Source organism: Camelus bactrianus, chromosome 18 (genome assembly GCF_048773025.1).
Source record: "Camelus bactrianus isolate YW-2024 breed Bactrian camel chromosome 18, ASM4877302v1, whole genome shotgun sequence".
NCBI lineage: Eukaryota > Metazoa > Chordata > Mammalia > Artiodactyla > Camelidae > Camelus > Camelus bactrianus.
The window spans coordinates 18,098,566-18,125,063 of record NC_133556.1 but is presented as its reverse complement, the minus strand read 5'-3'; the positions used below and the strand labels follow the sequence as shown (position 1 = coordinate 18,125,063).

The 26,498-nt window shown below is 47.7% G+C and overlaps 1 protein-coding gene across 4 annotated transcripts; it reads right to left on the bottom strand.

Annotated features, from left to right (window-relative positions):
- Window positions 1-866: 866 nt before the first annotated feature.
- On the bottom strand, window positions 867-26,392 carry EARS2 (glutamyl-tRNA synthetase 2, mitochondrial). 4 transcript variants are annotated; one of them, XR_006726980.2, is made up of 10 exons: window positions 26,202-26,390; window positions 23,501-23,656; window positions 19,650-19,839; window positions 17,017-17,489; window positions 15,769-15,877; window positions 13,420-13,573; window positions 13,195-13,325; window positions 8,800-8,935; window positions 8,126-8,344; window positions 867-7,335 (listed from the first exon to the last, which is right to left on the bottom strand). XR_006726980.2 is itself a non-coding variant. In XM_045521144.2 (10 exons), the coding sequence occupies exons 3-10, from the start codon at window positions 23,514-23,516 to the stop codon at window positions 8,261-8,263; spliced, it is 1,293 nt and encodes a 430-aa protein (XP_045377100.1). In that variant the 5' UTR covers window positions 23,517-23,656; window positions 24,455-24,555; window positions 26,202-26,334; the 3' UTR covers window positions 867-8,260. The 4 variants fall into 4 exon arrangements, 2 of the variants coding, with proteins under 2 accessions (XP_045377100.1, XP_010959319.1); XM_045521144.2 differs by adding an exon at window positions 24,455-24,555 and having other exon boundaries at window positions 867-8,344; window positions 26,202-26,334; XM_010961017.3 differs by having other exon boundaries at window positions 867-8,344.
- Between the last annotated feature and the right edge of the window lie 106 nt (window positions 26,393-26,498).

Genomic DNA, 26,498 nt, shown 5'->3' with positions numbered 1-26,498 from the left:
TAAGTAAGGTCTTTCCACCTGGCGTGGGTCGGGCTGGCCTAGTGTCCTCCCAGACTCAACCGGGTCAAAGCTCATCAAGTCAACTTCGCAAGGCCTGCGCCCTCTTGTCCTGCAGAAGTAGAGTTGCAACATAAAATATAGGACGCCCTGTTAAATTTACGTCTCAGATAACGAATAATTCTAACATCTTTATTCCAGAGGATCTTCCTGGAAGGGAGAGGGACAGGCCCCACTTCCCTCCATAATACATTACACCGTGAGTGTACAGGATATTTACTTCTTGTGTCAAAGGATAATCTACCCCCCACACCAAAAAAAAAGTCATGGCTCCCATACATTTTAGAATGAACACGTGTTAAATATTTTCTCTAACTCTTTAATTAAGTAAGGGAACCAAGCAGATGCTACAGTCTGTTCAAAAGTAAGAAAAAGGGCAAGTTTATAGAGAAAAAAAGGAATGTTGGAACAGATGCACAAAGGGACACAAAACTGGCTATCCATCCAGCACACAGGATTAATTTCCATGTTTATAGACAAGAATTATTTGCATTGCTATCAGTTATATACCACTAACAGTTGTAAAGGCATTTGAGACAGTGAAACAAAGGGGAGGAACTGGAAAGATATGTTCGGGCACTTAATAGACACAGAATAATTCTTGGTGGAAACTGAATCCTCTGGCACTCCTTACTCAGCTCTTAACACCAGATAGAAGCTAACTGTACCTCAATTCCTTCTTTCCCACTGCATACATTTGCATGTTCTGTTCCCTCAGCCTGGAACATCTTCCCTCTGTTGCCTGGCAAACTCAGGGTTGGGCTGCCAGACTTATCCAATAAAAATGTAGTAATTCCAGTTGAATCAGATTTCAAACAAACGACAAAGAATTTTTTTAATTGAGAAATTATCATATATTTACGTCAGGTGTACAACATTATTTGATATTTGTATACATTACAAAATGATCACCACAATGTATCTAGTTAATATTCAGCACCAAACATAGTTACAATTTTTTTTTTCTTGTGATGAGAACTTTTAAAATCTGCTCTCAGAGGGTAGAGCACAAGGTTCTGGGTTCAATCCCCAGTAACGCCATTAAAAACAAATAAAAAAATAAAATCTACTCTCTCAGCATCTTTCAGATATACAATGCTGTATTATTAACTAGAGTCATCATGCTGTGCATTACATCCCCAGGACTTACATATTTTATAATTGGAAGTTGGTACTGTTTGACCACCTTCACCCATTTTGCCCACCCCCAGAAAATTATAAATAATTTCTTAGCATAAGTATGTCCCAAATATTGCATGGGACTTTAAAAAAATTATTCCCGAGGGGTGGGAAGGGACTGGGATTTCAAAATATAGAATAAACAAGATTGTACTGTGTAGCACAGGGAAATATATACAGGATCTTGTAGTGCCTCACAGCGAAAGAGAATGTGACAATGAATGTATGTATGTTCATGTATAACTGAAAAATTGTGCTCTACACTGGAATTTGACACAACATTGTAAAATGACTACTACTCAATAAAAAAGTTTATATAATAAAAAATTATTCCCTATTTATCTGAAATGAAGAGTGAAAAACCACCACTCAGTTTCTTCTCAAGGAAGCATTTCCTGACTGGCTCCCCCCACCCAAGGATATCCACATCCCTGCCATCACTTTGCTTGCCCCCCCACCTCTTAACTATTACAACTGTTAATCACCCATGAGACTGTGAGCTCTTTGAGGCAGAAGCCTATTTTTCGTTCATTTGTGTTTTATTTTTAAAAGCTTAACACACTGAATGACTGAATGAACAAAAATCTGGGGACTGAGCCCCCACCATCCATAAGGCTTTGTCTAATTCCTCTCCACACTCCCAGGCCTAGAGGGCCTGGCACACAGTAGGTGTTTGTCAAGTGAATGAATGAGGACAGGATTGAATGGACTCAGCCAAGTGGGGTTCCCTAGATAGAGAAGGCCTCCCTTTCCTTAGCTGGGCTGTCCTACTGCAATCAGGTTTGGCGGAGGGATAGAACAGAGGGCACTCCAGCCTGGAGGGAAAGGCTGGGACCCCAACATTTTGCCCAGATCTGAAGGCTAAGTTGGAGATCCCCAGGGCATGATAATGAGCTTAATGAGTGCCAAGCCCCACTTGTACTGCGTTCTTTGCTTAAAAAAAAGCATATCCTGTAATTCACTAGTGAAAATAGTAACCACAAATGATGTGAAGTTTCTGAACACTGCAAAACAGTATCGTAACTAAACATAGTGACTGTGTGCTTGACTGCTCACCCTGGCCATTCGATTCAATTAGATGTGTGTTGGGCCTTTCACGCAACAATATTTACTGAGCACCTACTGTGTGAAACAGGCGCCATTCTCAGCACTGGGGGTTCAGTGGTGAACAAGACAGGTAAAGTCTCTGTCCTGGTGGACTTAACAATCGGACACTAGCAAATAACTGCAGAATGAATTACATTCTTTACACAATCAATTCTGACTGCATGCAGACGATTAATGACAGGAAAGAGAACTTCCGGGGGGAAGTCAGGGGCTCTCCTGAAGAGATGGTAATGGACCTGAGATCTGAAGGCTGAGAGAGGTGACCAGGCAAAGGGCAGGAAGAGCAGGTGGGCAAGAGTGTTCCAGACAGAACGGCAGCACCAAGGATGGCCTATGTGGCTGGAGACCAGAGAAGGGGGCACATGTGTAGCAGGTACAGATGGATGAAGTGAAGCTGGAAAGGTGGACGGGGCTCAGGCTATGGTGACAAAACATGGCTTTCTTGTTTCCCTCCTTCACGCCTCATTTTCCTACCAGGGCTCCCTGCTTGTGGGCTGACCCTGCTGAAATCTCTCTTCAGCAACGCTGCCCGAATGATCCTTCGAGAAAACACAAATCTGATCATGTCACTTCTCTACTCAAAACATTTCAGTGGCTCCTCACCTTCCACTTCATGAAGACTCAACTCTTTGTCCAGGAAGCCAACCATGTGGCTCAGGGAAGAGCTGGCCCCACCCCCAGCTCTGGGGGGACTCCCCACCCACCTCCGCAGAAGGGATGGGTTCAGAATGGGGAAGTCGAGTGGGGGAGAATGCTGGAGAAGTCTCCTTGCTTTTAGGGAGACAGCCATAGAAAGCCACGCTCTCTCTGACCAGACACGAAGGAGGAAGTGCAGAGAGACATTTTAGGCAGCCAACTGTGAGCTCACAGAAGCAACCCAAGGCTGTTGCTGATGCCAGGCCAGTAGGGCAGAGATGGAAAGACCCTGGGTCCTCACTGATGTCACTGAATGCTTAATTAACCAACCCCAGAGCCAGCCTTCCTCTGAACTTCCTGCTATGGGGGATACTAAATCTTCTTGTTTAAGCTGGTTTGAATCTGGATTTTTTGTTATTTGCATCAAATAGCACCCTGATACCCTTAACCTGGCAAAGAAGGGCTGTTTGGATTTCATCTCTGCCTGGTTTCTCAGCCACTTCTACCAATCCCTCAGTTCCTACCCTTGACTCCAATCATGCCCAACTCGATGAACGTTTTTTCCATCTCTCTGTTTAAAATACCCTTCCAACCTCCATCACCCTGGAAACTCCTACTCATCCCTCAGAACCCAGTTCAAAAGTTACTTCATCTGTAAAGCCCTTTGACATCCATCAACAGATTAAAAGCTTTCCTCTCTGCACCCTGTAATTACCCAGAAGGTCCTCATTTTCTAAGTATTTATTATTCTGGTCCCTGGGGAAGGTAGGGAATTTTATCATGAGATAAAAATATTAACTGATCAATTAGACAACTTCTAATTTTAGTTTCTACTAAACATCCCTCTATATTGAACCATGCCATCTATCCCACCATTCACTTTGAAGTCTCTGTCAAAGGTCAGTCTCTCACAGATAACTGGAGTGAATACAATTTATAGGCAATGGACCAGATCTCGCAAGAGACATGATTCCCCAAAGTCAATGAAAGTGAAACTAGGAAACTGCTGAAATCCGGTAGAGTTAGACCAGCTGATGATGACTACTTCTGAAGAAACTGATCTGACTCATGAAGCTCTCAAACATGTGTTCAATCATGAGATCTTCATATGACTCCCTACTACATGTCAGGCAGTGTGCCAGGAGCTATGGTTACAACCAAGAGTAAGTCTCTGCCTGCCTTAATCTTATCTTCTTCAGAATCAGACAGACAATAAACATGTACAAACGCACTACATAATTTCATATAGTAATAAGCATTATGAAGAAAAAAATAAACTAGGATACAGGCAATATGAATGAGGTTCCAAATTTGGCTACAGAATAATAGTGATTTCCTGGCAAGGATACTCTCTAAACTCCATGGAAAGAGAATATACTCAGGGGAAGGAACCCCTCTCCCTATCACTGAAGAGTCTCCTGCAGCCATGATCATATTACATGACTCTGTCCCACTGGCCAGAGTTTACTGGACCAGGGGTAGACAGCTGACCCAAGATAGGCCAATCAGATTCTCTCTTGGGAATTTGGATGTGGAATACAAGTTATATGACTGGCAGTGTAGGAGAGGGGAGATGATTCAGTCCTAGGGCTGGAGCAGTCATTGGACAAGTGCAGAGACAAGAGAAAGCCAGCCTGCAGAAGCAAGATGAGGGGGCAGACACCCAGACAGAGATGAAGGTTAGAAACTGTGCAGTCTCAGAGACAAAGGTGAGTGTGTTGGGTCCTAATGGGTTTCCAGGTAGATTCCAGCCTCTTGTAAAGCCCAGTTGAAAGTTTTGACCTTCGGATCTGTGACTCCTAATCCTTCCAATAAATTACTTTTCATGGTTTAAGTTTGTCTGAGTGTGTTTCTGTGCCTCACAACCAAGATCATCAATTCTAAGAAGGAAAATACTGGTGACAAGAATGGTGACAGTTTTTGTGTGCATGTGTGTCAGGGGATTAGGTTTATTTATTTATTTTTGGAGCTACTGGGGACTGAACCCTGGACCTTGTGCATGCTAAGCACATGCTCTGCCACTGAGCTATACCCTCCCCACCAGGCAGTTTTTAAAATTTTACATATATCATCTGTTTTGATTCTTATAATTCACTGAGACAAGTACTATTGTGTCCATCTCACAGATGAGGAAACTGAGGTATAGAAGTCACACGGTAAGTAGCTGACCTGATTTCTGTGTCTAGACAGTTGGCCTTCGTAGCCTTTGCCACTACACTATACTGCAAAAAAATAGTGGGGGATTGACTTGAGGTTATTTAAAATCTGTGAAGACCTTTCATACATTCCTTCTGCTCTTGAGTAAAACGGCTGGTCCACAGGATACAAGCTGTTTTGCAGACAACTCACTCCAACTGAGGAAGTGGCAGCAGCTTTATCAACTCAGCATTTTGACCCCTCACGTTGTGAAACAGTCACATTCCCTAACCAGGAGCCAGCTTCTCTGACGTCATTCATCCATTAAGACTTGATGTTGGACTCTGGATTGTCACAAGGCTGAACTTAATCCTCGCTTTGCCTCATACGAAAACCTCAGAAGAGTTAATTAACTTCTCTGAGCCTCAGTTTTCCTATCTATAACATAGAAATAATAATAATAATACCTCTCTGATGGAGTTGTGAGTTTTAAAAGAGATGATGGACTAACGTGTTTACCAGCATTAATTCGAAACCCAGAAGTGGTCAAGGCTCATGTAAATGCAGACTAACTCACAAGTATTACTGTTCTGTGCCCCCTTCTGTGGTCAAACCTATTGTTTCTGCCATTTCCCCCTTCTTCTGGAAAAAGCACCCTACATCTTGGGCTCTTCTCTGTTGGATCATCTCTGGGGGACCACCTATTCCTCGCTGAGAAATGGTAATGTGATCTCAGTTAGCCCAAGCAGACACTCTTCTTAGAATCTGAATCTTTAGCTGAGTCATTCAAAACGGAAGGAAAAAATACAAACAGAGAAGTCAACACCAAAAAATAGAGTTCACTTGTCCTCAGTGAAGAATGCACACAAGACTGGCTATGAGCTCCTGCTGCCCGTGTGACCAGAGCTCTCCTGGCTCCTGTCTTTTCTAGACCTGGGTCTTTCGCTTTACCATTGTTTTTTATTTATATATTGAAGTACAGACAATTTACAATGTTGTGTGAATTTCTGGTGTACAGCATAGTGATTCAGTTGTACATACATATATTCCTTTTCCTATTTCTTTTCATTATAGGTTGTTACAAGGTATTGAATATTGTTCCCTGTGCTACACAGTAGGTCCTAACTGTTTATCTGTTTTGTATATGGTAGTTCGTATCTACAAATCCTGAACTCCCAATTTATTCCTGTCTACCCTTTTTCCTCTGGTAACCCTAAGTTTGTTTTCTGTCAGTCTGTTTCTATTTTGCAAGTAAGTTCATTTGTGTCATTTTCTTTTAGATTCTCATTTTTATGAGTGATATCGTAGGGTATTTTTCTCTTTCTGGCTTATTTCACTTAGTATGTCAATCTCCAGGTCCATCCAAGTTGCTACGCATGGCATTATTTTATTCCTTTTCCCATAGATTTTTTAACATTCTCACTCAGTTAAACTCCCATTAACTTAAACTCTCCACTAAACTTAAGTTAGGCAGAGGTGGTTTCTATTGCTTGCGATTAAAGGACTTTATCTGATGTACTTTTCAAGCAAAGATTAGGTCTCCATGAAGCTCAACAAATTCTTTAATCCCCCTTCCCTCCTCTCCTGGACAAGGAGACGGTATTAGCTAACTACTGTTGGGTAACAATGATCCCAGAACCAAGAGGCTTTAAACAATAAACATTTATTATCTCATAATCTGTGTGTATCTGAAACTTGGGAGCAACTTTGCTTTAGTTCTGGCTCAGGATGTTTCAAGAAGGCTGCAGTCAGGTATCAGCCAGGGCTGAGGTCACCTGCATGCCTGACCGGGGCTGGAGGACCAACTCCCAAGACAGTGCGTGCTCACAGAGATGCTGTCAGGAGGCCTCCGTTCCCTGTGTGTCTCAGTGTCTTTACGATGTGGAAGCTGGCTTCCCGCAGAGTAAGGGATTCAAGAGAACAAGATGGAAGCTGTGACGCATCACACACAAGTCACCCCTACTCAGCGTGAATGCCAGGAGGCAGCGATGACTGGGGGCCACACAGGGAAGCCTAGAAGTCCTATAGGGGGTCTTTGAGGCTGGCCACCATCCTCCTTTCAACTTTAGCTACTGCTAGTCATCCCAAGAAGAACATCTCATTTCAGAAACCCACAGACAGGGATTTACAAATAAGGGTGGAAGGGGGAGGTGGATATGAAGGAAAAGATGCAAAACAGGCAGGGTGGAGGTCTCCAGTCCAAGGACCAGGTCTAGAGAACTGGAAAAGAGGGAGAGACAGCCTTAGGGAAGGGGGACACAGGCTGCCCAAGTCCAGGGAAAAAGAGCAGCATAAAACCTAAGTGTCCTCCTGGGGAAGATGAGGAGGTTCTCCCCTTATAAGCCCCAGAGAAAGTCTGACAGCTAGTTCAGGCCTGCTTGTCAATCACCCCGCACTGCTCCAAATTCAAACTGGCCTGAGGGCAGGGCCCTGAGTCCAGTTGCTGCCAAGCTGTTACACATGGGCTGAATTATTCCCCTCTTCAAAACCTGTATGTGGAAGCCCGAAGGCCCCCACCCCAGGGTCGTACTCCAGAATGTGGCTGAATTTGCAGATAAGGCCCTTAAAATTGGGACTTAATCCAATCTGATTGGATTAAGTCTCCTCTCAAGAGGAGGGTATTGGGACACACAGAGAGATATCAAGGGCACACACAGAGGGAAGACCAGGTAAGGTGAGAGCAAAAAGGTAGCCATCTGCAAGCCAAGGAGGGAGGCCGCAGGAGAAACGAAACCTGGCAACACCTTGATCTTGGACGTCCAGCCTCCAGAGCAGTGAGAAAAAAATTTTCTGTTGTTGAAGCCACTGGTCTGTGGGATTTTGTAATGGCAGCCAGAGCAGATTAAAACAGGAGTCCTCTGGACTGCTCTGTGCAGCAGCCCCTAACCTCTGCTGCGCACTCTGGTGTTAGAACCAGACATGAAGCCTTCCTTTCTAGAGTCAGGGAACAGGTGAGAGGGGGCTGGGTGTCCCTGGTCACCTGATGAGGACAAGCCCGCCATATATGCACCTGTGCGCCTGTTTTCACTCCGGTTCTTTCCACAAGCTTCCGAGGGGGCCCCAGGCCTCCGGCTCCTCCCAGCTGACGGCAGTTCCCAGGAGAGCAGGTTCCTGCCTGACCTCCACTGCCCCGCACACCTTCTGTCTAGCTGGAAAGCACCTTCTGTATTCGTTGCCGCACTTCCTTTGGTCCCAAGGACACCATCATCTCAGCTACAGGTGGTCCTTGCTAAGAACAAAAAGAGAAAACACTCAACTTATTTAAACTGCCTGAGGAACTAACACCCAGCCTCAGTCTGCAGAAGGCACATCCCAGGCCAGCCCCAGCACTGCTGCCTGCATTCCCAGGAGCAGTGTTTGCATTTTATTGGCTTTCTGAGGCTGAGGATGGGTCCCAGAAGCCTGCCCTTCCTGGGTTGGTATGTCTGTTACCCCCAGTTAACCGCCAGCTCCTTGAAGGTGGGGAGCGCATGTGTTTCATCACTACTGTATCCACTGAACCTACCACGGTCCTACCCATGGCAGGCCCTCAGTAAGTACAGTCTGCTGAATGACTGCATGAGGGAGTGGGCATGTTTCATTCATCTGTGTAGCCCTAAAAAGGAGCTTAGTGCTGCCAGTGAATGTTAGCTGACTGGATGAATGAGACTCCACAGCAAAGTCCAGCCCAGCTGCCCGCCTCACCAGCTGTCCGCTGAGGGCCACTCGGAGGAGCTTCATCATGTGACTATGCTTGATGCCTTCCAGACTTTCTGACAGCTTCTTCAGTTCTCTGTTCAGCACGTCCTGACTTAAGCTTGTACCAGATCCTTCCAGAAGCCTAGAAGAGGGCAGGTCTGTAAGGGGCCTCCATGGGCCAATGGCAAGTGGGTGGAAGAGAGAACTTCATAAAGTTATCCATCAGCTATAAGATAAATCAACAGCACAGCCAATGTTGAAGCCCGCGTGGGAGAGGGGTGGAGGGAGGGAGTATCTACCACCCCCAGCCCCATCCTAGCTGGGGAAGAGACACCAACCAAGGGACTACAAACACAGAGAATCCAGGCGAGTGGGCATAATATAGGGAAACTAAAAGGATGCCATAATAAGAGGATTTACTAATTGCTACCTCTCCGTCATGTAATCTTTATGCCTCAGTTTTCTTTCTTGTTAAGTGGGGATAATAATAGTGTCTGCACCTCACAGGGCTATGGTGGGGCTAAGTTAAAACTTGTAAAGCACCAAGTACATTGCCTGAACAGATGCCAAGTGCTCAAAAGTATTAGATCTGGGGGGAGGGTATAGCTCAAGTGGTAGAGTGCATGCCTGGCATGCACAAGGTCCTGGGTTCAATCCCCAGTACCTCCTCCTCCAAAACAAACAAACAAACAAACCTAATTACCTCCCTCCCCCCACCAAAAAAAAAAAAAAGTAAAAAATTATTAGATCTTATATTCTAATAAAAAGTTAAGTATTTGCTAGCATTACATCCAAGAGCTCAGAGACACTGAAAGACACTTAGGAATAGGTTAGACACAGGATGGAAGAACGAAGTGCTCTTGGAATTGGCTTGAAACACAGTTTCTAGACTTCTGGTGGATGCAGCAGAGGAGCAAAAAGAAAGAAATCAGACATAACCCTTCTCTGCCCACAAACTAGAACACCTTAAGGATCTAAACTCCAAAGGGCCAGCAAGCATTCCCCATTTTCGGGAGTCCAGCTGAGACCCTCTCCCAAAAGCACATCTGAGTTCAAGAGAAATTCCTCAGAAATTCCTCAGCCTGCTCTAGCAGGACTTGTGAAAACTTGGTCTCAGCCCTGATTCTGAGTTAGAGCAAGAGACGGGAACAGGGTGGGGGCAGTCTATTCCACACCCAAAAGGGACCGAGGCTGGAGATGCTGACCGGTGCAGACGATTCATGACACCAACCCTGACACCGCCTGCTTATGACAGGGCCCAGACACCACATCCCGCACATTGCCACGGCCCAGGGTACTGGGACAAATGACCTTTTACTGCAGATTTCCTTCCTCCCTCCAGTACCTGAGCAATTCAGTATCAATTTGAGAAACAATCATTTTTACTGCATCTTAAAACTGGACCATGGGGTAATTATTATTTATGAAATGGAGGAGAGGAAATACTGAAAATACAAAACGTAATGTGGGGAAAAAAACCAGACACGCTCCTCAATGTCACCGTGGGGAAGCGGGCCGCCGAGGAGCTGATGAAAGAGTGACAGGCGCCAGGCGGCCAACCGTGGCAGCCAGACACGTCAGAGCTAGCCCAGAGCTTGGCCTGGGCACAGAAGGGACTTCGAGAGATCTGGCAGCCTCTAAACATTTGGGTGTCAGCTTTCCTGCCTTGAGTTGGAGCCCCAGAGTGTCTTTAAAATCTAACCCCGTGGCAGGGATGGGGAGTTAAGACATTAGTCCAGTGAACTAGGACTAACAGGCCCTACTGTGGAATGTCCTAAATTACGGGAGTGTTATTAATAATAGCTCTTAGGAATTTATTCTGGAAATAAACTTGCAAAGGTGTTCACTGATGTCTATTCAAGGTTATTCGCTGTGGCATCATGTGTAACAGCAAAATTTGGAAGCAATCCAAGTGCCCATCAAGAGGAGATGAGTTAAATAAATCATGGTAAAGTGGCAGGTGCAGCCGAGAAAGGACTGAGGATGCCCTCTAAGCTCAGGACGGATCTAAAGACATATTGTTAAGTGAATAAACAGAGAAACAAGCAAAAACAAAAAACAAAACAAAACAAAAAACCCCAAGAAGACACTTAGGGAAATATAGCCATTATTTTGTAAACTTTAAATGGAGTATAATCTATAAAAACTGAATCACTATGTTGTATACCTGAAATTAATATAATATTTTAATTCAACTACAATAAAAAAATAAAAATGAAAAAAAAACAAACAAAAGAGATACTAGTGTTATTGTATTGTACCTTTCGTGCAAAAAAAAAGTGGAAAATAAGAATGGTTATTTAGATATAATTAAGAATACTAGTAACATCCAGAGAGGGTTCTGGAATGGGGCAGACGGGGGAAAAGGATTAAAAACAGGACTCCCAATATGTACTTTTTAAAAAAATTCCTAAGTCATAAGCTCAGGTTTAAGAGGTTTCAATGTTTTAGTAATAATTAAATTTTACATTTTAAAAAACTTAGAAGAATGGAGTTACATACACATTTCCATGAATATGGACACGTCACAAAGTGCTAAGAGGAGCTGCCTTTGTGCTGGGGGCTGAGTAGGAGGGAAGAATTGTTTTTGGCTATAAACCCTCTTACATTGGTGGTTATTTTTTGCCGCATTACTTATACTCTTACCTCTTCAAAATGTATATTATAACAACATACAGAATATGTCATACGTATTATAATAATATACTCATATGAGGCACTGTCCAAGCACTCTACCCCACGGAGAAGCAACAGAGAATATGGTTAGATATGTGGTCTCTCACCCCAGCCAGCTCGGGTTTCAATCTCTGCTCCTCCAACTTACTAGCTGTATTATTCTAGACAAGTTTCTGAGCCTCTCTGTGCCTCGATTTTCTTATCTGTAAAAAGGGGATTATAACAGCAGTTACTTTATTAGGTTGCTAAGAATTTAAGTGCATACACACACACATAGCACACGTGTGTATGTGTCTAACATACAAAACACAACATAGCACGTTGCAGGCATGTGTGTAAGCAAACATAAGCATAAGTGTTCGCTATTATTACCTAATTTAATCTTCACAACAAAGCCAGGAGGTAAGTAAAATGGACATTTGTGGGGTTTGCTGCTCAGCATCCATCTCCCTTTTTCGGTTACCAATGCCTTAAATCTCCCTGTGGAATTACCCGGCTTGCATCCTCAGCCCATGAGCTTTGGCTGGGGGTCCACTCAGGGCCCCGCAACTGACCTAACCTAAGCTAATAAGCATGTCACATCCTCCAGGCCTGGTGATTAGTTTGGGAGCAGAAAAACCAGGCCCCTCAGGCCCCATCAGCGTGAATCTCAAGACACAGCCTTAGTCTGTGGCTGAGGTTTTGCACGTGGAGCTGCCCCAAAGCTGTCTTCCCACTGCAGCAGAGACCGAGAGAGAGGCAGCTTATGATCCCCAGATCCTTTCTCCCTCTCACGAGTATGAATAATTTTTAGCTGGGCACATGGTGGCTAAGGTAAAATCAACATTTCCCAGCCTCCCTTGTCATTTGGTGTGGCCACAGGACAGGCACTCGGGCCAGTGGGATCTGGGCGGAAATAAGTGTGTAACTTTTAAGTCAACTCCTTGAGGGGAGGGAGCTTCCTGTCCCCCTGCCCTTTTCCTCCTTCCTCCTCTGGCTGAATCCTGAGCCACCATGGACCACGGGGACAAGAGCAAAACCTAGGGACTGCAGGACCCTGGAGATGTGGAGAAAAGCTGTTCAGCCCTGAACTGCCCACTCCGAAGGCAGGTAAGGGAGAAGTGCACTTGTCTGTCTGGCAGAGAGTCCCACCCTCCATCTACCTCACACAGATCCTCTGCGGAAGGCGTAGCCATGTGGGGCAGAAAGTCAAAGGGACTGAGGGAGAAAGTCGGTTTTGGTGACATATTTTTGGTCCCTGCATTGAGCTGGGCTTCAAGTCAGCCCTTCTAGCCTCTGCAATGACACAGACCAGTCATTCCCCTCTTGCTTATGCCAGCTTTGGCTGCATTTTCTGCCCTCATAATCTAAAGAGTTCTGTTACTCTCACAGTAAGAACTAGTATCACCTCCACCCTGCAGAGGAGGAAACGGAAGCTCAAAGAAAGTGCAGTAACTTGGACAAACTGAAGTCACCTGGGCAGGTGAACTAACTGGGCCAGCGAGTGGCAAGGCTGGAGTGGAACCCAGATGGGGCCAGTCCCAGAGCCAGAAGGCACTGCCTCTTCTGGGGAGAGCCCAGCTGCTCGGGGTGAGCCCTTCTACCAAGACAGAGTGAGCGATCATCCCATCAGGAACCTCTCACCAGCTCCAGGGTTGTACTGAGGGCCTCACAGCCAAGCCCTGAAGTAAAGGGGGCCCTGGGAGGGAGGGAGCAGAACCTCGAGCTCGGCCTGGGGGAACTCACCCCAGCACTCGCTCAGCAATGACATCCACCTTCTCGGAGATGGCGCCCAGCTGTGCCCGACCCACGGCAGGACGAGTCCACAGGTAGGAGTGCGCTGGGGAGACCAAATCCTGCAGGCGGCTGATGTGATGCTGGGGAAAGAGGTGGTCACTGACTGTACTGGGGAAGCGGGAGGAGTGGAGCGCCAGCCACTCCATCCGTCTCCCCGAGCTCTCCATCCCACACCTGTCTCAGCAGGATGATCCGCTCCACGTAGGCTGGGTCCAGGACGTGCCTGTCTTGCAGCTGGCTCCCAAACGCCTCCTCCACGAGGACCTGCAGCTTCCCCACCAGCTGGCGTCTCTGGGTCTCCTCGCTCACCAGCCGGCGGAGGTGCAGCCTGCAGAGGAGCCAAGGGACCGTCCTGCTGCCGGTGTCTCCAGCCCAGGCAAACTTCCTCCCCAGGGGAGCAAGGGGGTTTGAAGATGACACCTTAAGTGGGCTGCCCTCCTTCCATCCTGGCTGGAGCAGAAGGGATTCTGTCGATTGACAGTCACTCCTGTCTGCCAGTCCCTCTGCTCCCCGGGTCTCTCACTTGGCCCACCGCCCTCCCCTGTGCTCCTTGCCTGGTCTCTACCTGCACCGGAGTTTACAAAGCAGACCTGAGAGTGCCTGCCTCCTCACAGAGTTTGAAGCATGGGGCTCTGGCACAAAAGGGCAGAGGGTAAGAATATGGATTTCTAAGATTCAGGGCCACAAGGCGGTACAGAGGGCAGAGCTGTTCGAATTCAGGGCTCACGGTTAAAAAGTTCAAGTTTTCTTATCAGGTCACATTTTCTCCTTTTCAGCATTCCTCTGTTTTGTTCTCTCCTTCAGAAGCAGCAGAGCTCTAAGACTCTGACCCTCTGACTAGGCCCTGTCAGTCCTCAGTCCCTAGGCCACCCTCACCCTGTCTCCAGCAGGAGTGGGGGGACCCAGGGGCGAGAGCAGCACAGAGCCGAGTGTTCTGTAGGTGCTTGGCCCCCATTCCTGGTGTAGGAAAAAAGAAAACAGGCAGCAAGGGAGGGGTGATGATCTCATGGGCTCTGAGATGGGACAGGCCTGGGAGTGAAGCCAGCCCTGCCAGATGTCTGTCTGCAGCAAGTTACACAACCATTCGGAGTTCAGGGCGCTGTAACTGTGGGGACACGGGGCCTCGCTCCCGGGGCGCCGGGCAGAGCAAACAAGGGATTATCTGTAAGGCAGTGAGCACGAGGCTGGAGCCGGGCAGCGAGACTGAGCAGAGGCGTGGGCAAGACAGAGGGTACAAGGATGAGGCCCTCTGGGGAAGTAATCTGGAGCACGTATTGGCCCCAAAACATCATTTTCTAAAAAGAAATGAAGAAAAACCACATGAAATTGGTACCGAACCTCCTGAGGACTAGATGAGACAGTGGGAAGAAAGAAATCAAGGGACCCTAGTGGCCAGGCTTGAGGTAACCCATGGAAGGTCCAGGGCCTGGAACACAGCAAGTGCGACAAAACCGTCAGCTAGTTGCTACCGCCACCCCACTGCCAGTGCTGCCATGACAGCTACTGTTGTCTTTACTACTGTTACTGAAGTCACCACAGCAGTGGCTTGTTCACAGAAACAACCAAAGAGCTCCGGCCGCATTCAACCCGTGGGCAACCATCTCAAGGCCACATCCCCTCCCCGGTTCACACAAAGCAAAAGCCCACCTCCATCTTCCTCAGGCTCCCCCTCGTGCTTTGGGGTGACTGGAAGGGGTCACAAAGCATCTCCCCTGTTTCAACCCCATTCCCCTCGGGGATACTGCTTTTTCCCTGATGAGAAAGGTACAGCACGAGCTGCGTTCAGCGTGCATGCTGTATTTGCTCCTGAACGCCCCATGCGAGACATGCTCACTGTTTACTGTGTGAACTTGGACTTGGGCTGGTTACTTCTTGATGCCTTGATCTCATATGCACGACAGGGCAAATTCATACAACTGACCTTAGGTCTGATGAGGGAAGTAAATGAAGTAATATCCTTAATACGCCTCAGTTGATATGAATTCCCCGGGCTCATACGGGTAAAGTGCCAAGGAAAGCCTGTCCCCAAACCAGAGCTCGCGAGAAGGCCTCAAGGAGTCCCCGCCCTCTAAGTACAAAGCCGTTTGCCGGCTTTACCGCTGATGCCCTCAGACTGAGACATGACATCAGCGATCCGAACTGCAGCTGTGGCTGGAGGTTTCAGAGGGAGGAACTACTTGAAATGTAAACCAGAAGCCAGGGGACAGCGCACTCACTGTGGTGGCCAGGCGGGAGAGGGGCTGATCAGGAATAATTGCGATGGCAGAAACACTAGCCGCCACTTACTGAGCACTTTCTTCTTGCGAAACACTTTGATGCAGCATTTAACTGAACTGAACTGAACTGAACAAGGTGGGGACTGTTACTAGTCCCATCTTAGAGGAGAGGCTCAAAGGGGTCAGGTGACTTACCTGTGGTCACACAGCACTAGAATCCAGAGCCCACTAGACCCTCCGCCGTGGGGACCCAGCACCAGCAGGAAACCCCTTTTCTATGAGGGGGCTCTCCAGAGTCCCCACTCACCTGTTGAATTCTGGGAGCTTCTCCAGGTCCAGCAGGGCTGAGTGGCAGGTGATGCGGGTCAGGTCGAACTGTGTGATCAGCTCCGGCAAGGTCCTGCCCATCTGGTTCTCTGCAGGTGAGGCAGGACCAGGCGCTCAGCCCCACCCCGCTTCCATGTTCAACCACAAGGGAGGCTGACCACAGGGATTCGACTTCTGGCTACTTTATATATCCAGGGCCTGAATGAGCTTCCTTTTGCAGAAAGGGTTCTGTCACTAAGGAAATAAAAGCTGGAAAACAACCTGGCTAAATTGACCTTCAGTGCTCTCAATGACATGGGAGCCCCAAGAACAGTCAACTCACTGCCTGGCTGTGCCCCAGGGATCCGGACTCGACTGGATGTGGACGGGTCTGAGTGGGAGTGTATTTTACAAGTTCTCTGGGTGATTTCAAAGAGCAGCCCGAGTGAGAACTGCTGTGCCCGGGGCTGCTTCTCCCGAGCAGTGGCTCCATCCTATGCACTCAGAGGGCATCCCGGTCAGGCTCAGGCCCAAACTGAGCCTCTGCCACATCCCTCACTAGTTGTTACTTTGACAAGTTACTCAATCTCTCTGAGCCTCATAATCCTCTTCAAACAGTGGGGATGATAAACACCTCTCAAAGATATTTTAAGGCTTAAATGAGAAAAGAGCAGAATAAGTAGTAACAGATTACATTATGGCTACATTTTCAGCAATCACCTCCCAAAGGGGTCATCCTATTTGGTCCTTCTTCAAGATTTGGGCCCTAAGTCTTGGGCCATGGATAAGGGCTCAGCTTGGAATAAACTAGGGTCATAGTAAACCTAGTAATGCTGTCCGAGTACACATCTGCACTAGCAGCAATAATATAATTACAAAAGTCACAGCATCTGGAATTTTTGTGCTTATTGTGTGGCGGATACTGCAGTAGTGCCTCGTACTCAGAAGCTCAGTGAATCCTAATTTAACTCTGTAATGTAGACACTTAACCCCATTTTACAGACAGGGAAACTGAGGCTCAGAGAGACCAAAAGCTCCTTGAGGGCAAGGATTGTATCTATCTTGGTCACTGTTGTAGCCCCAGAGCTGAACAGTGTCTGGCTCAATAAACACTTGAATAAAAGGTGAACTTGTATGAGATCACACAGCTGGGAGGTGGCACGGCCGTGACTGAAGGCCAAGTGGCCTGAACCAAGGCCCCGACCCCTCACGCTATGGCCCCACCAGGACCTCTCAGGGGAGCGGGTACCTGCAAACCCTGAGCCGCAGTTGGTGATGATGTCGAGCAAGGCATCTGGCAGGAAGCCGGCGGCAGCAAAATGCTCCAGAAAAATGTCCCCTTGCCTCTTGGACAGCTTGCTGCCATCCCTGTTGAGAAGCAGGGGCAGGTGGGCAAAGTGTGGGGGCCGCCAGCCGAGGGCCTGGTAGAGGAGCAGGTGCTTGGAGGTGGAGACCAGCCACTCAGAGCCCCGCAGCACGTGGCTGATGCCCATGTGGTGGTCGTCCACCACGCAGGCCAGGTGGTACGTGGGGAAGCCATCGCTCTTCAGGATGACTGGGTCCCCCTCCACGCTGGCCACTTCATGCCGATTCCAGCCATACACCAAGTCCTGGAAGGCTGGCGTCTCTCCCTCCAGGCGGAAGCGGACAGCAGGCTTGGGGTCGGTGGCCAGCTTCTGGGCCACCTGCACCGAGCTCAGGTTCCGGCACCGATTGTCATACCTGTGGGGAAGCAGGCAGCACAGTAACTACGAGTCACTAAGGGCCCCGGTGACTGGCATGAGTTCTGCCTTGGTCACTGATAACTGCACGACCTTGGGCAAGTCATTTACCTCTCTCAGCTGTCTCATCAGTCTTGAATGGGGACAATAAGGTTATTGTGTGGGAGAACTGAGTGAGACAATGTAGCACAGCAAACACAAGCCGGTCCCCTTCTTTCTTGCTAACGAGGAAATGTCAAAGTCCCAGGCCAAGGGGGTGACTTATGAGCGAACCGTGACTGGTGCAGCCACCACGCAATCCCATTCCCCCACCCCACTGACCAGTCCACGTAGGATCCTTCTAGTCACTGAGATTCAAAGAAAAGTATGTCTGGCGGGTAGGGGAGGCTTACGGTTCTAGGAAAGATTCTCTCTCCGAGTGAGAGTGAGCCGCAAGCTGCGGCAACCACTTGTAAGTGACGGTGGGAGGCGGGGGTGAGGGAGCCAGAAAGTGGCCAAAACAGAATCCCAACTTCTCAAAGCTGCTGCTTTCATCCCGGAGTCACCCACCTCCAAGACTTTCACAGAATGAGAGGCTAAATGTTTGTGTGGTTTATGCTCTGGCTACTCAAAGTGTGGTCTGTGGCCTGCCAACATCGGCCTCACCTGGAAGCTTGTCAGAAAGGCAGCATCTCAGGCCCCAGCCCAGACCTGCAGAATCAGAAGCTGCGCGTTAACCAGATGCCCAGGGGATTCTTCTGCACGCTAAAGTATGAGACACTCTGGTTTGTCCCTTTTAAACAGAGTATTTGTTACTCCCCAGAGCGTCCTGATACAAAATGCAATGCTTGTAAGCACAGTCCTTGACACTGAGCCAAGTGTTCAATCATAGATGGCTGCATGGATTCCAGGATAGGGCATGATTGTAATTTTTAAAAATAATCTTCTGTCAATGGAAAAATAGACTCCTTACAGTTAGAAAAAAGGCAATTCTGTAGTGAATGTTGTGATCTTGTACGGGCACCTGAGCTTTTGTCCAAACAGCCACTGAAACTGAAACTTGAATGTTATGATGCTGATGGGAGTCCAATCTAGTAAAGGGCCACCAGGAGGGATCTATCAAAGTGGCAAATTGACCCGGCCATTCCAAACCTAGGGAGGTAATCCAACAAACACACTGCGCATGTGCAAAATGATACACTTCAATGCTGTTCATCATCGCTTTCTTTTTATAACAAAAGATTAGAAATGACATAGGTGTTCATCAGTAAGGAACTGATCAGGTAAGTCATGATATAGCCATGTGATGGAATACTATGCAAGCATAAGGAAATTTATGGACTGATGACAGGCTGATCCTCGAGAGAGTATGTGGGATCTGTAAGCTGCGTGACGTATTTTGTGTGCGACCATCTGAGTGGGGAAGACAAGAAATCAAATGCGTTCTTTAGTGTAGGCACTGCGTGTCTCCGGAGGACACACAAGAGAATTCTAACACCACTTGTCCCCAGAGAGGTAACTGCGTAGCCAGACTCAGGGTTGGGAGAGATCTTTACATATGTGTCTTTCTGGACATGAGAAAATTTTACTTATTCAAAATAACAGACAATTTAAGTTATTTTATATGGTACTGCCAGAGGCCCGATGTGGCAGGCAGAGCTGACACGGCCCCAGCGGTCGCCGCGTGCTGGTGTTTCTGTCTCATGTCCTCCCTGCCCTTGAGTGTGGGCTGGACCTAGTGGCTTCCTTCTAATGAACAGAGCACAAAACAGGCAATGATGTGTCACTTCCTCGATTTGGTCAGGCAGAGACAGCAGCTCTCACCTCCCTTGCTCTCTCCTGCCTTCTCTCTGCTCACCCTGAGGAAAGCCAGCTGCCAAGCTGTGAGCTGCCCTGGGGAGGGGCCCACGTGGCAAGAAACAGAGGTCTCCAGGCAATGGCCTCGGATAGAGATGGAGGCCAATCCTTCCAGGGCCCAGCTTCAGGGTAACCACAAGCCTGGCCAAGACCCTGACTGCAGCTTTGAGAGAAACCCTGAGCCAAAGGACCCAGCTAAGCTGTGCCAGACTCCTGACCCACAGGAACCCTAAGCTAGGATGTTTTGGAGTCATTTGTTACACAGCAACAGCTGACAAACACACCCAATCCTGGGGAGGTACCCATGATGGGCTAGGGCTCTCACCGGGGCGTCTGGCGGTTCCTGAGGGCCTCCTTCTTCAGAAGCTCCAGCCGCTGGGGTGAGCAGAAACAGGGGTAAGCAGCACCGCTTCTCAGCAGAGCTTCAGTGGCCTGGGCGTACAGCGCAAGTCGCTGAGACTGCAGGTAGGGCCCAGCAGGCCCTCCCCGGCGGGGGCTCTCGTCAGGGGGGATGCCTGGAACGGGCAGAGAGAATAATCACCAAATGATGACTACGATGTACATGGTGCATGTTCCCAGGTACTGTTCTGGGCACTGTACACATGTGGCCAAGCTCGTAACCCTCACGACTATCAATGAGGTTGTTACTCTTATGATTTCCCTTTTCCAGAGGAAAAGCTAAAGTGCAGAGAGGTTAACACTCAATGTCACATGGCCTGGTGGGTAAGGAGCCAGATGGAGGTACACAGGCTCACCAGCACATCCTCTCCTGCCTTCTAGCTCCAGGGAGGGAGAAACCAGCCCCCATCTGGAAAAGCAGACTCAGGAGAAATAAGCGTAGTTCAGGGACAGCCCATCAGGGCCCAGCTGGACTCCTGGCTCTGCCCCTGACTAGCTGTGACAAGGGATCCTAAAAATGTGTGAGCTCTCGAGTGCCATGCACCTGCCAGGCTACTTTCTTTTTTTTCTTCAGCTAAGACAGCAGAAGAAATGATTTACTGTACATGTGTTATATTAAGCCACAACTGAAAATGGAACTAGTTCAGAATATCACAGGTCTGGGGCAAAGGACCAAAAGGGATCATTTTGATATGAGCAAGATAGGTCTCTTAAAGGTGGTCGAGGCGATCAGAATGGCAATAGATGTTCTAGATCCATTGAGACAAGTTCTACAGAGTTTTGCATGCAGTCCAGCAATCTGTATCAGCATCCCTGGCCTCTGGCTTTCTTCACTTCTGCTCTAGTGGTTTCTGTGGGTGTACAAGTTTTCCTGGACCTCTGCCTCTTCTTTCTTCTTCTGCACTGCGGTCTGCACATTTACTTCTCCCTCCACTTTGCTCTCATGGCACGGAGTTTTCTCAGAAGATGGTGTTAAGGCTGAAAGCCAGGCAGCTTTTATGTTTTGTGATCTCCATTAAGACTTAAAACCATCCTACCCGGTAGGTGCCGTTCACCCCTATTAAGTAAAGACGTCAAGGATAAGGGGAACAACTGCATTCACACGCAGGCTAGCCGGCCCTGGGTCCACACTCTTAACCACTGCCTGCACTGCCTCTTGCATTCCTTAGCCTCTCTAAGCCTCAGTTTACTTCTCTGAAAAGTAGAGCTAAGAGTCTACTGTGCAAAGTGGCTGGGACTTAAATGCATCAGTGCTCACAAAAGGCTTAGCCCAATGCTCTACGTGTCCGACAGCTGCAATATATGCTGTGAGATCAATGGGATGTTAGAAGCCAAACCCCCAAACTAAGGTCCGGGTTCCTCAGATCTCAAAGGATAGATGTAACTCATATACGCTTCCAGGAGAGGCAAAGGGGACACAGAATAGCTGGATGATAGTGCTTCTGCCCTCACATAGCTGTCAAATGAATTAGGAAGATGAGGACACGGTTAACCCCATACACCCACTGTTAACACAAACTCTGGAGGCAGAGGGCCTGGGTTCACACACACCGCCCTGCTCTGTGGCCTTGGGCAAGTTGTCTTGCAAAGCCTCCGTCTCCTCCTTTATAAAAGAAGGAAACAAGCAGTAACTTCCTCCTGAGGGTCATCACAAGGCTGGAACGAGAGGGCCTACGGGAAGTGCTGGGCACATTGCCTGGCGTGTCCGACCACTTGGAAGGTCCTGGCTGTGATTATCACTGGTACCACCTGTACTGGTATTTCTTCGTTTGTCAGAGAAGGGGGTTGGCTTAGGTGAACCCGGGGTCCTTTTTTTTTGTGGGGGTGGTCCCTTCTTGACCTAACCTTAACATGTTCAGCATTTGGAACGTTCCAAGGTTTAAGAGCGACTCCACTAGGAGAACTGCAAACAGGTTCACATAAAAAATAGTACATAAATGTTCACAGCAGTTTTACTCATAATAGCCCCAAAGTAGACACAACCCAAATGCCCACCCACTGATGAATGGCTAAGCAAAATGTGGTTTTTCCACTAATGAATATTGTTTGGCCATAAAAAGAAATGAAGTACTGAGTCCTGCTACAACATACATGAATCTTATGCTAAGTAAAAGCCAGTCATAAAATGAAATGTTCCAAACAGGCAAAACACAGAGACAGAAAGTGGGTTAGCGACTGCCAGGGGTAGGAGGGAAGGAGGAAGAGGGAGTGACTGCTAATTGTTACAGAGTTTCGTTTCAGGATGATGGAAATGTTCTAGAATTAGAGAGTGGTGATGGGTACAAAACACAGTGAATCTACTAAAGACCAATTTGAAATGGTGAATTTCATATTTTATGAATCATATGTCAGTTACAAAAAAAAAAAAAAAAAAGACTCTCGAAGCAAGAGGCTCCAGAAGTCAGCCTCCCTGGGGTGTGGACACCTGCCCTCTGCCTCGCCAAAAGGCTCACACCATCATGCTGAGCTGGGGGCCCCACAGGGGCAGGACGCATCAGGTGGTCCACCCCTCGTGCTGGGCACGCTGCCTGACATGTAGCAGGTGCCCAGCCATGTGGCATGACAGGATTTGGCTTCTGCCAACCTCCCTATCCTCAAGTCTCCAGGTCCTCTGCTCTACTCACTGTGCATGGGCCACACTGGCTTCCTTCCTGTTCCACAGATACGCAAAGGGTTTAGCTTCTGCAGGGCCATTGCACCTGCTATTCTCTCTGCTTTGAGCATTCTCCACTTAGGTAACCACTTCGTCTCTGCTCTACCATTATCTGCTTGGAGAGGTCCACCCTGTCTGTAAGAGCACCACTCCCTGCTGGTTCCCCAGCCTGCTACCCTTTTCTCCACAGCACTAATCATCACTTAATATCAAAGTAAGAATAAACTGATCTGTTCGTTATCTGTCTTCCCCTACTTACTGAGCACAGGGTCTTGGTTCCAGGCTCAAACACTACCTGGGTCATAGTAAGTGACCTTGATGAATGAATTCTTTTATTCAACTAATCACTACTGAGTTTCTGCTATAACCTTCTACAATAGAGGACAGAAATGAAATTGGTTTCTGTCCTTTAGGAACCCTGAGTTTAGTTAATAATTTACCTGAGATTAGAGCACACATCTTAAGACAGCCTTGGCATTTTTGGCATTTTCTCTTGGGTTGCTTAACTAGTCATACTTGTTCTGACAGGTAGGCAACTGTTGACCTAGGGAACACACACACTCCTCCTTGTCCTCCCTGAGCTTGGCTGACCTTAGGATTAAACTTTCTACAAGAATACTGACTTCAGAAGTGGCACAAGTTTTGCTTGGACCGTGTAATGTGGTTAAAAAAAAAAAAAATCTGGGCTTACATTTAACAATGGGAAGTAGTCATCAAAAACAAAACAAAACCAAAAAAACCCTGGAGTTCTGGCTCCTCCTAGAAATCAGAAGATTTGACGTGACGGCTGGGCCAGGATTCCCACCCAGGAACAAGGGCTTCCTCCTGCTCCCAATAGCCCCAGAGCCTCCAGCTCCATCTTCCCCTTGGCCCCTGTTTCCTGCCTGCTCCCAGCAGGATGTGAGATTCGGAGAGAAGAACAGGAATCTCAAAACAGCTTTGGGGCTCTTTTTTTCTCAGGGAGCTTCAGCATCTTTTTGGGTGACACCTGCCACCCCGGGCAGTACAAATGTACCCCTTTCTTCAGGAACCACGCATTCTCCACCCTGGGCCCCATGAGAAGAACTCTTTTTCTGGCTCCCTGTTCCTTCCCTGGAGAAGGGTCCTCTCCCTGCCAGCCTCACCTGCCCACTCCAGCATGTCCTCGATATTCTCCGCTGCCCCGGGCACAAGGCGAGTCTGATCTGTATCCTCCAGCCTCAGGATGAAACTCCCTTGGTGCTTCTTGGCAAAGATGTAGTTGTACAAGGCAGTGCGAAGGCCGCCCAGGTGCAGGAAGCCTGGCAGAAGAAGAGAACAGCTCAGATGAGATGGGGAAGATGAGCTGATGGGCCTCAGCCAAGGGGCAAGTAAGTTCTGCTCGTGACAGAAGGTTCCAGGGAGTATCAAAGCCCAAGAGATGGTTATCCCTGTCCCATCTCTCCCGGCAACCAGACAGTCAGACTGCCACAGGAGAGGACTGAGGAGGCTGCCTCATTTACCCTCATCCTGGAAGTAGAAGAAAACCCAAGTTTCGGAGCAGGCCATTTCATAAAGAGGCTCTGACTCTCCCCAATTGCACCTGTCATTCTACTTTGAGATTTGCTAAGGCTAAGTTTGACCCAAAAAGAAGGAGAAGGTTATTCACTGAAGCCATGTCACACGTGCATTTAACTTACACAAATTCAATGAAGTGCTTGGGCAAAAAATAAATAAATAAAATTAAATTAAATACTATAAAATTACATTTTACATATGCCTTCGGCTCACTGCATGTGACTATCCACCTCATATATTTTGAATTTTGTCTACCTGACACTCTTCAACATTTTTTTTTTTTGGTGTGGGTAACTAGGTTTATTTATTTTTTACTTAATGGAGGTGCTGGGGATTGAACCCAGAACCTTATGCATGCTAAGCATGCACTCTACCACTGAGCTATACCCTCCCTACAATCTGACACTTTAACTGCTGGCTTTAGATACTAACCAAAAGTAACATTCAATTCCACTGTATTTCTCTTTACCCAAGTTTAAACTTTCACGATTTTACTTCTTCCTCACCTTGCCTTCTTGGCCCTCTCTCCACAATGAGCTCACCTGCATCTCCAGGTCCAGGAGGCAGCACAGGATATGAAATGCTCCTCTGGGATCAGGTAGACTCCAGCTCAGCACCGATTATGTGTGTGACCTTCAGCCAGCTAGTCACCACAAAATCAGAGATCCCCAAGATAGAAGACAGGGGTGCAGTACTTGAAAGCCAGACCTCTTACATCAGATAGACCTGAATTCAAATTCTGCATCCACCATTTACCAGATGCTACCCCTTGGGCACTCTATTTGACTTTTGTGAGCTTCAATTTTCTAATTTGTTAGAAAGATTGAAAACAAAAAAATAGAAACCTTCCTTACAAGGTTGCTGTGAAGCATAAACGCTGACCAGAGGACACTATTCAATTAATTTTAACTATTATAGTAATCTATGTTGCACAATAATTTTTCTATCTGTAGTCAACAGCCTTGCCCATACGGGCTTTTCCTGCAAATCAGCAAGGAAACATGGATTAAAATCATAATGGAGGGGTTTAAGCGCTTTCTATTAGTAACAGATCTTGCCAAGTGCCTCAGTTGCATTAGCTCAAACCACAAGGTAGGTATCATTACTAGCTCTGTTTGACAGAGAGTGAAACTCAGAAGCTCAGAGAGGTTAAATACTTTGCCCAAGTCACACAGATAGGAAGTGGTGAAGCCAGAAATTTGGACTCAGACAATCCCAGGCTCAGACAATCCCAAACCGGGTGCTTGTCTGCAAACCTTTGGCAGTTCACAACCAAGTAAGTACGGAAATTGCAAGTAAATGTTTAGAAACTTATAGCAATTTTGACAAAATAATTTTATGTCTGTTGAATCTAATAAAAAGAAAGTCTCATATTTTGTATGCTTCTAAGGGTTTCCTTTTCCTAGTAATATCTTTATATCCATTTTATGAGAGTATTAATCCATAATCCATTGGAAATCAGAAACTAGTCCTTTCACCAGGGGTGGTTTGAGAAACATGCTCTACTCTATAATGCCTACCAAGAAAGATCCTTGTCACTCTGTGCACCTGGGATCTTGCCACAAAGGTAGCTTTGTGACCCTGGGGTTCAGAATGAGAGGGATGTTTGGTGTGAAGAGGGCACGAGGTAGCCCCGGTGAGAAAAGAATATGGGAAACTGGTGGGGAGGCCCTGACAAGATCTCCATTAGGGTATACATGGGCCCCTGCCTCACTCTCTGGCTTACTAAACTACAACACTAACCACAGGGCCTATGTACCTGCAACTTCCTTTGCCCAGAAGGTTCCTCCCATAGGCCTCACATACCTAGATTCTTCATGTCATTTGGTTCTCAGCTCTTACATCACCTCAGCAAGGCATTCTTGACCATCCTGAGTAATTCCCCGTCCCCTACCCTGCTTCATTTCCTGCACGGCACACGTGACTGTTTAAAAGTAGTTATTTTTATTCGTGTTTGTCGCGGCCACTACAGTGTAGACTTCTTGAGAGCAAGGGCCCTACTTTCCCCATGACCACTGCATCCCATAGCCTAAAACAGTGTGTATTCAATACACGCTTATTGACTATACACAACATAAGAGGGAGCCAAGGAAAGGCTACAGCACAATAAACACGAAATTTCTGGAAATGCGAAAGATTTCCGCTCGTAAACCTGTTTCTTCCTCTCTAAAATGATGTCGCACTGCCCGCCCAGCCTGACTCCACCGGAAGGAATTCCTCGGGGAACATTTGGGGGGCGGGCAAGAGACGGTGGGCCCCGGCCTGCAGCGTCACGTCCGCCAAAGTTACCTGTGGGGCTGGGGGCGAACCGTACTCGCACCGCAGCCCCGGGATCAGTGCCCAGGCTGGCCTCGCGCCGTCCCACGCGGCGGCCCAAGGCCGCCGGGGGCCTCCCGGTCTGCAGCAACCTCTTCAGAAGTACCGCCATGTGGGGTGGAAGCTCACACGTGGGCCTCTCCGTGCATCACTTCCGGGGATTCCTCTCAGCCAATCCGTTTCCGCCACAGCAGGCGCAACCCCGCCCCTTAAAGGCGCAGGCCTTCTAGCCTGCAAGACCACGCCCCCTTGCACGGCTACGGCGCCACT

Coding starts and splice junctions, on each gene's coding strand:
- EARS2 (XM_010961017.3), bottom strand. CDS start 26,340: ATGGCGGTACTTCTGAAGAGGTTGCTGCAGACCGGGAGGCCCCCGGCG. Junction 23,657..26,201: donor GTTCGCCCCCAGCCCCACAG/GTAACTTTGGCG, acceptor TTCTTCTGCCAG/GCTTCCTGCACCTGGGCGGC. Junction 17,490..19,649: donor AGGAACCGCCAGACGCCCCG/GTGAGAGCCCTA, acceptor GCTTCCCCACAG/GTATGACAATCGGTGCCGGA.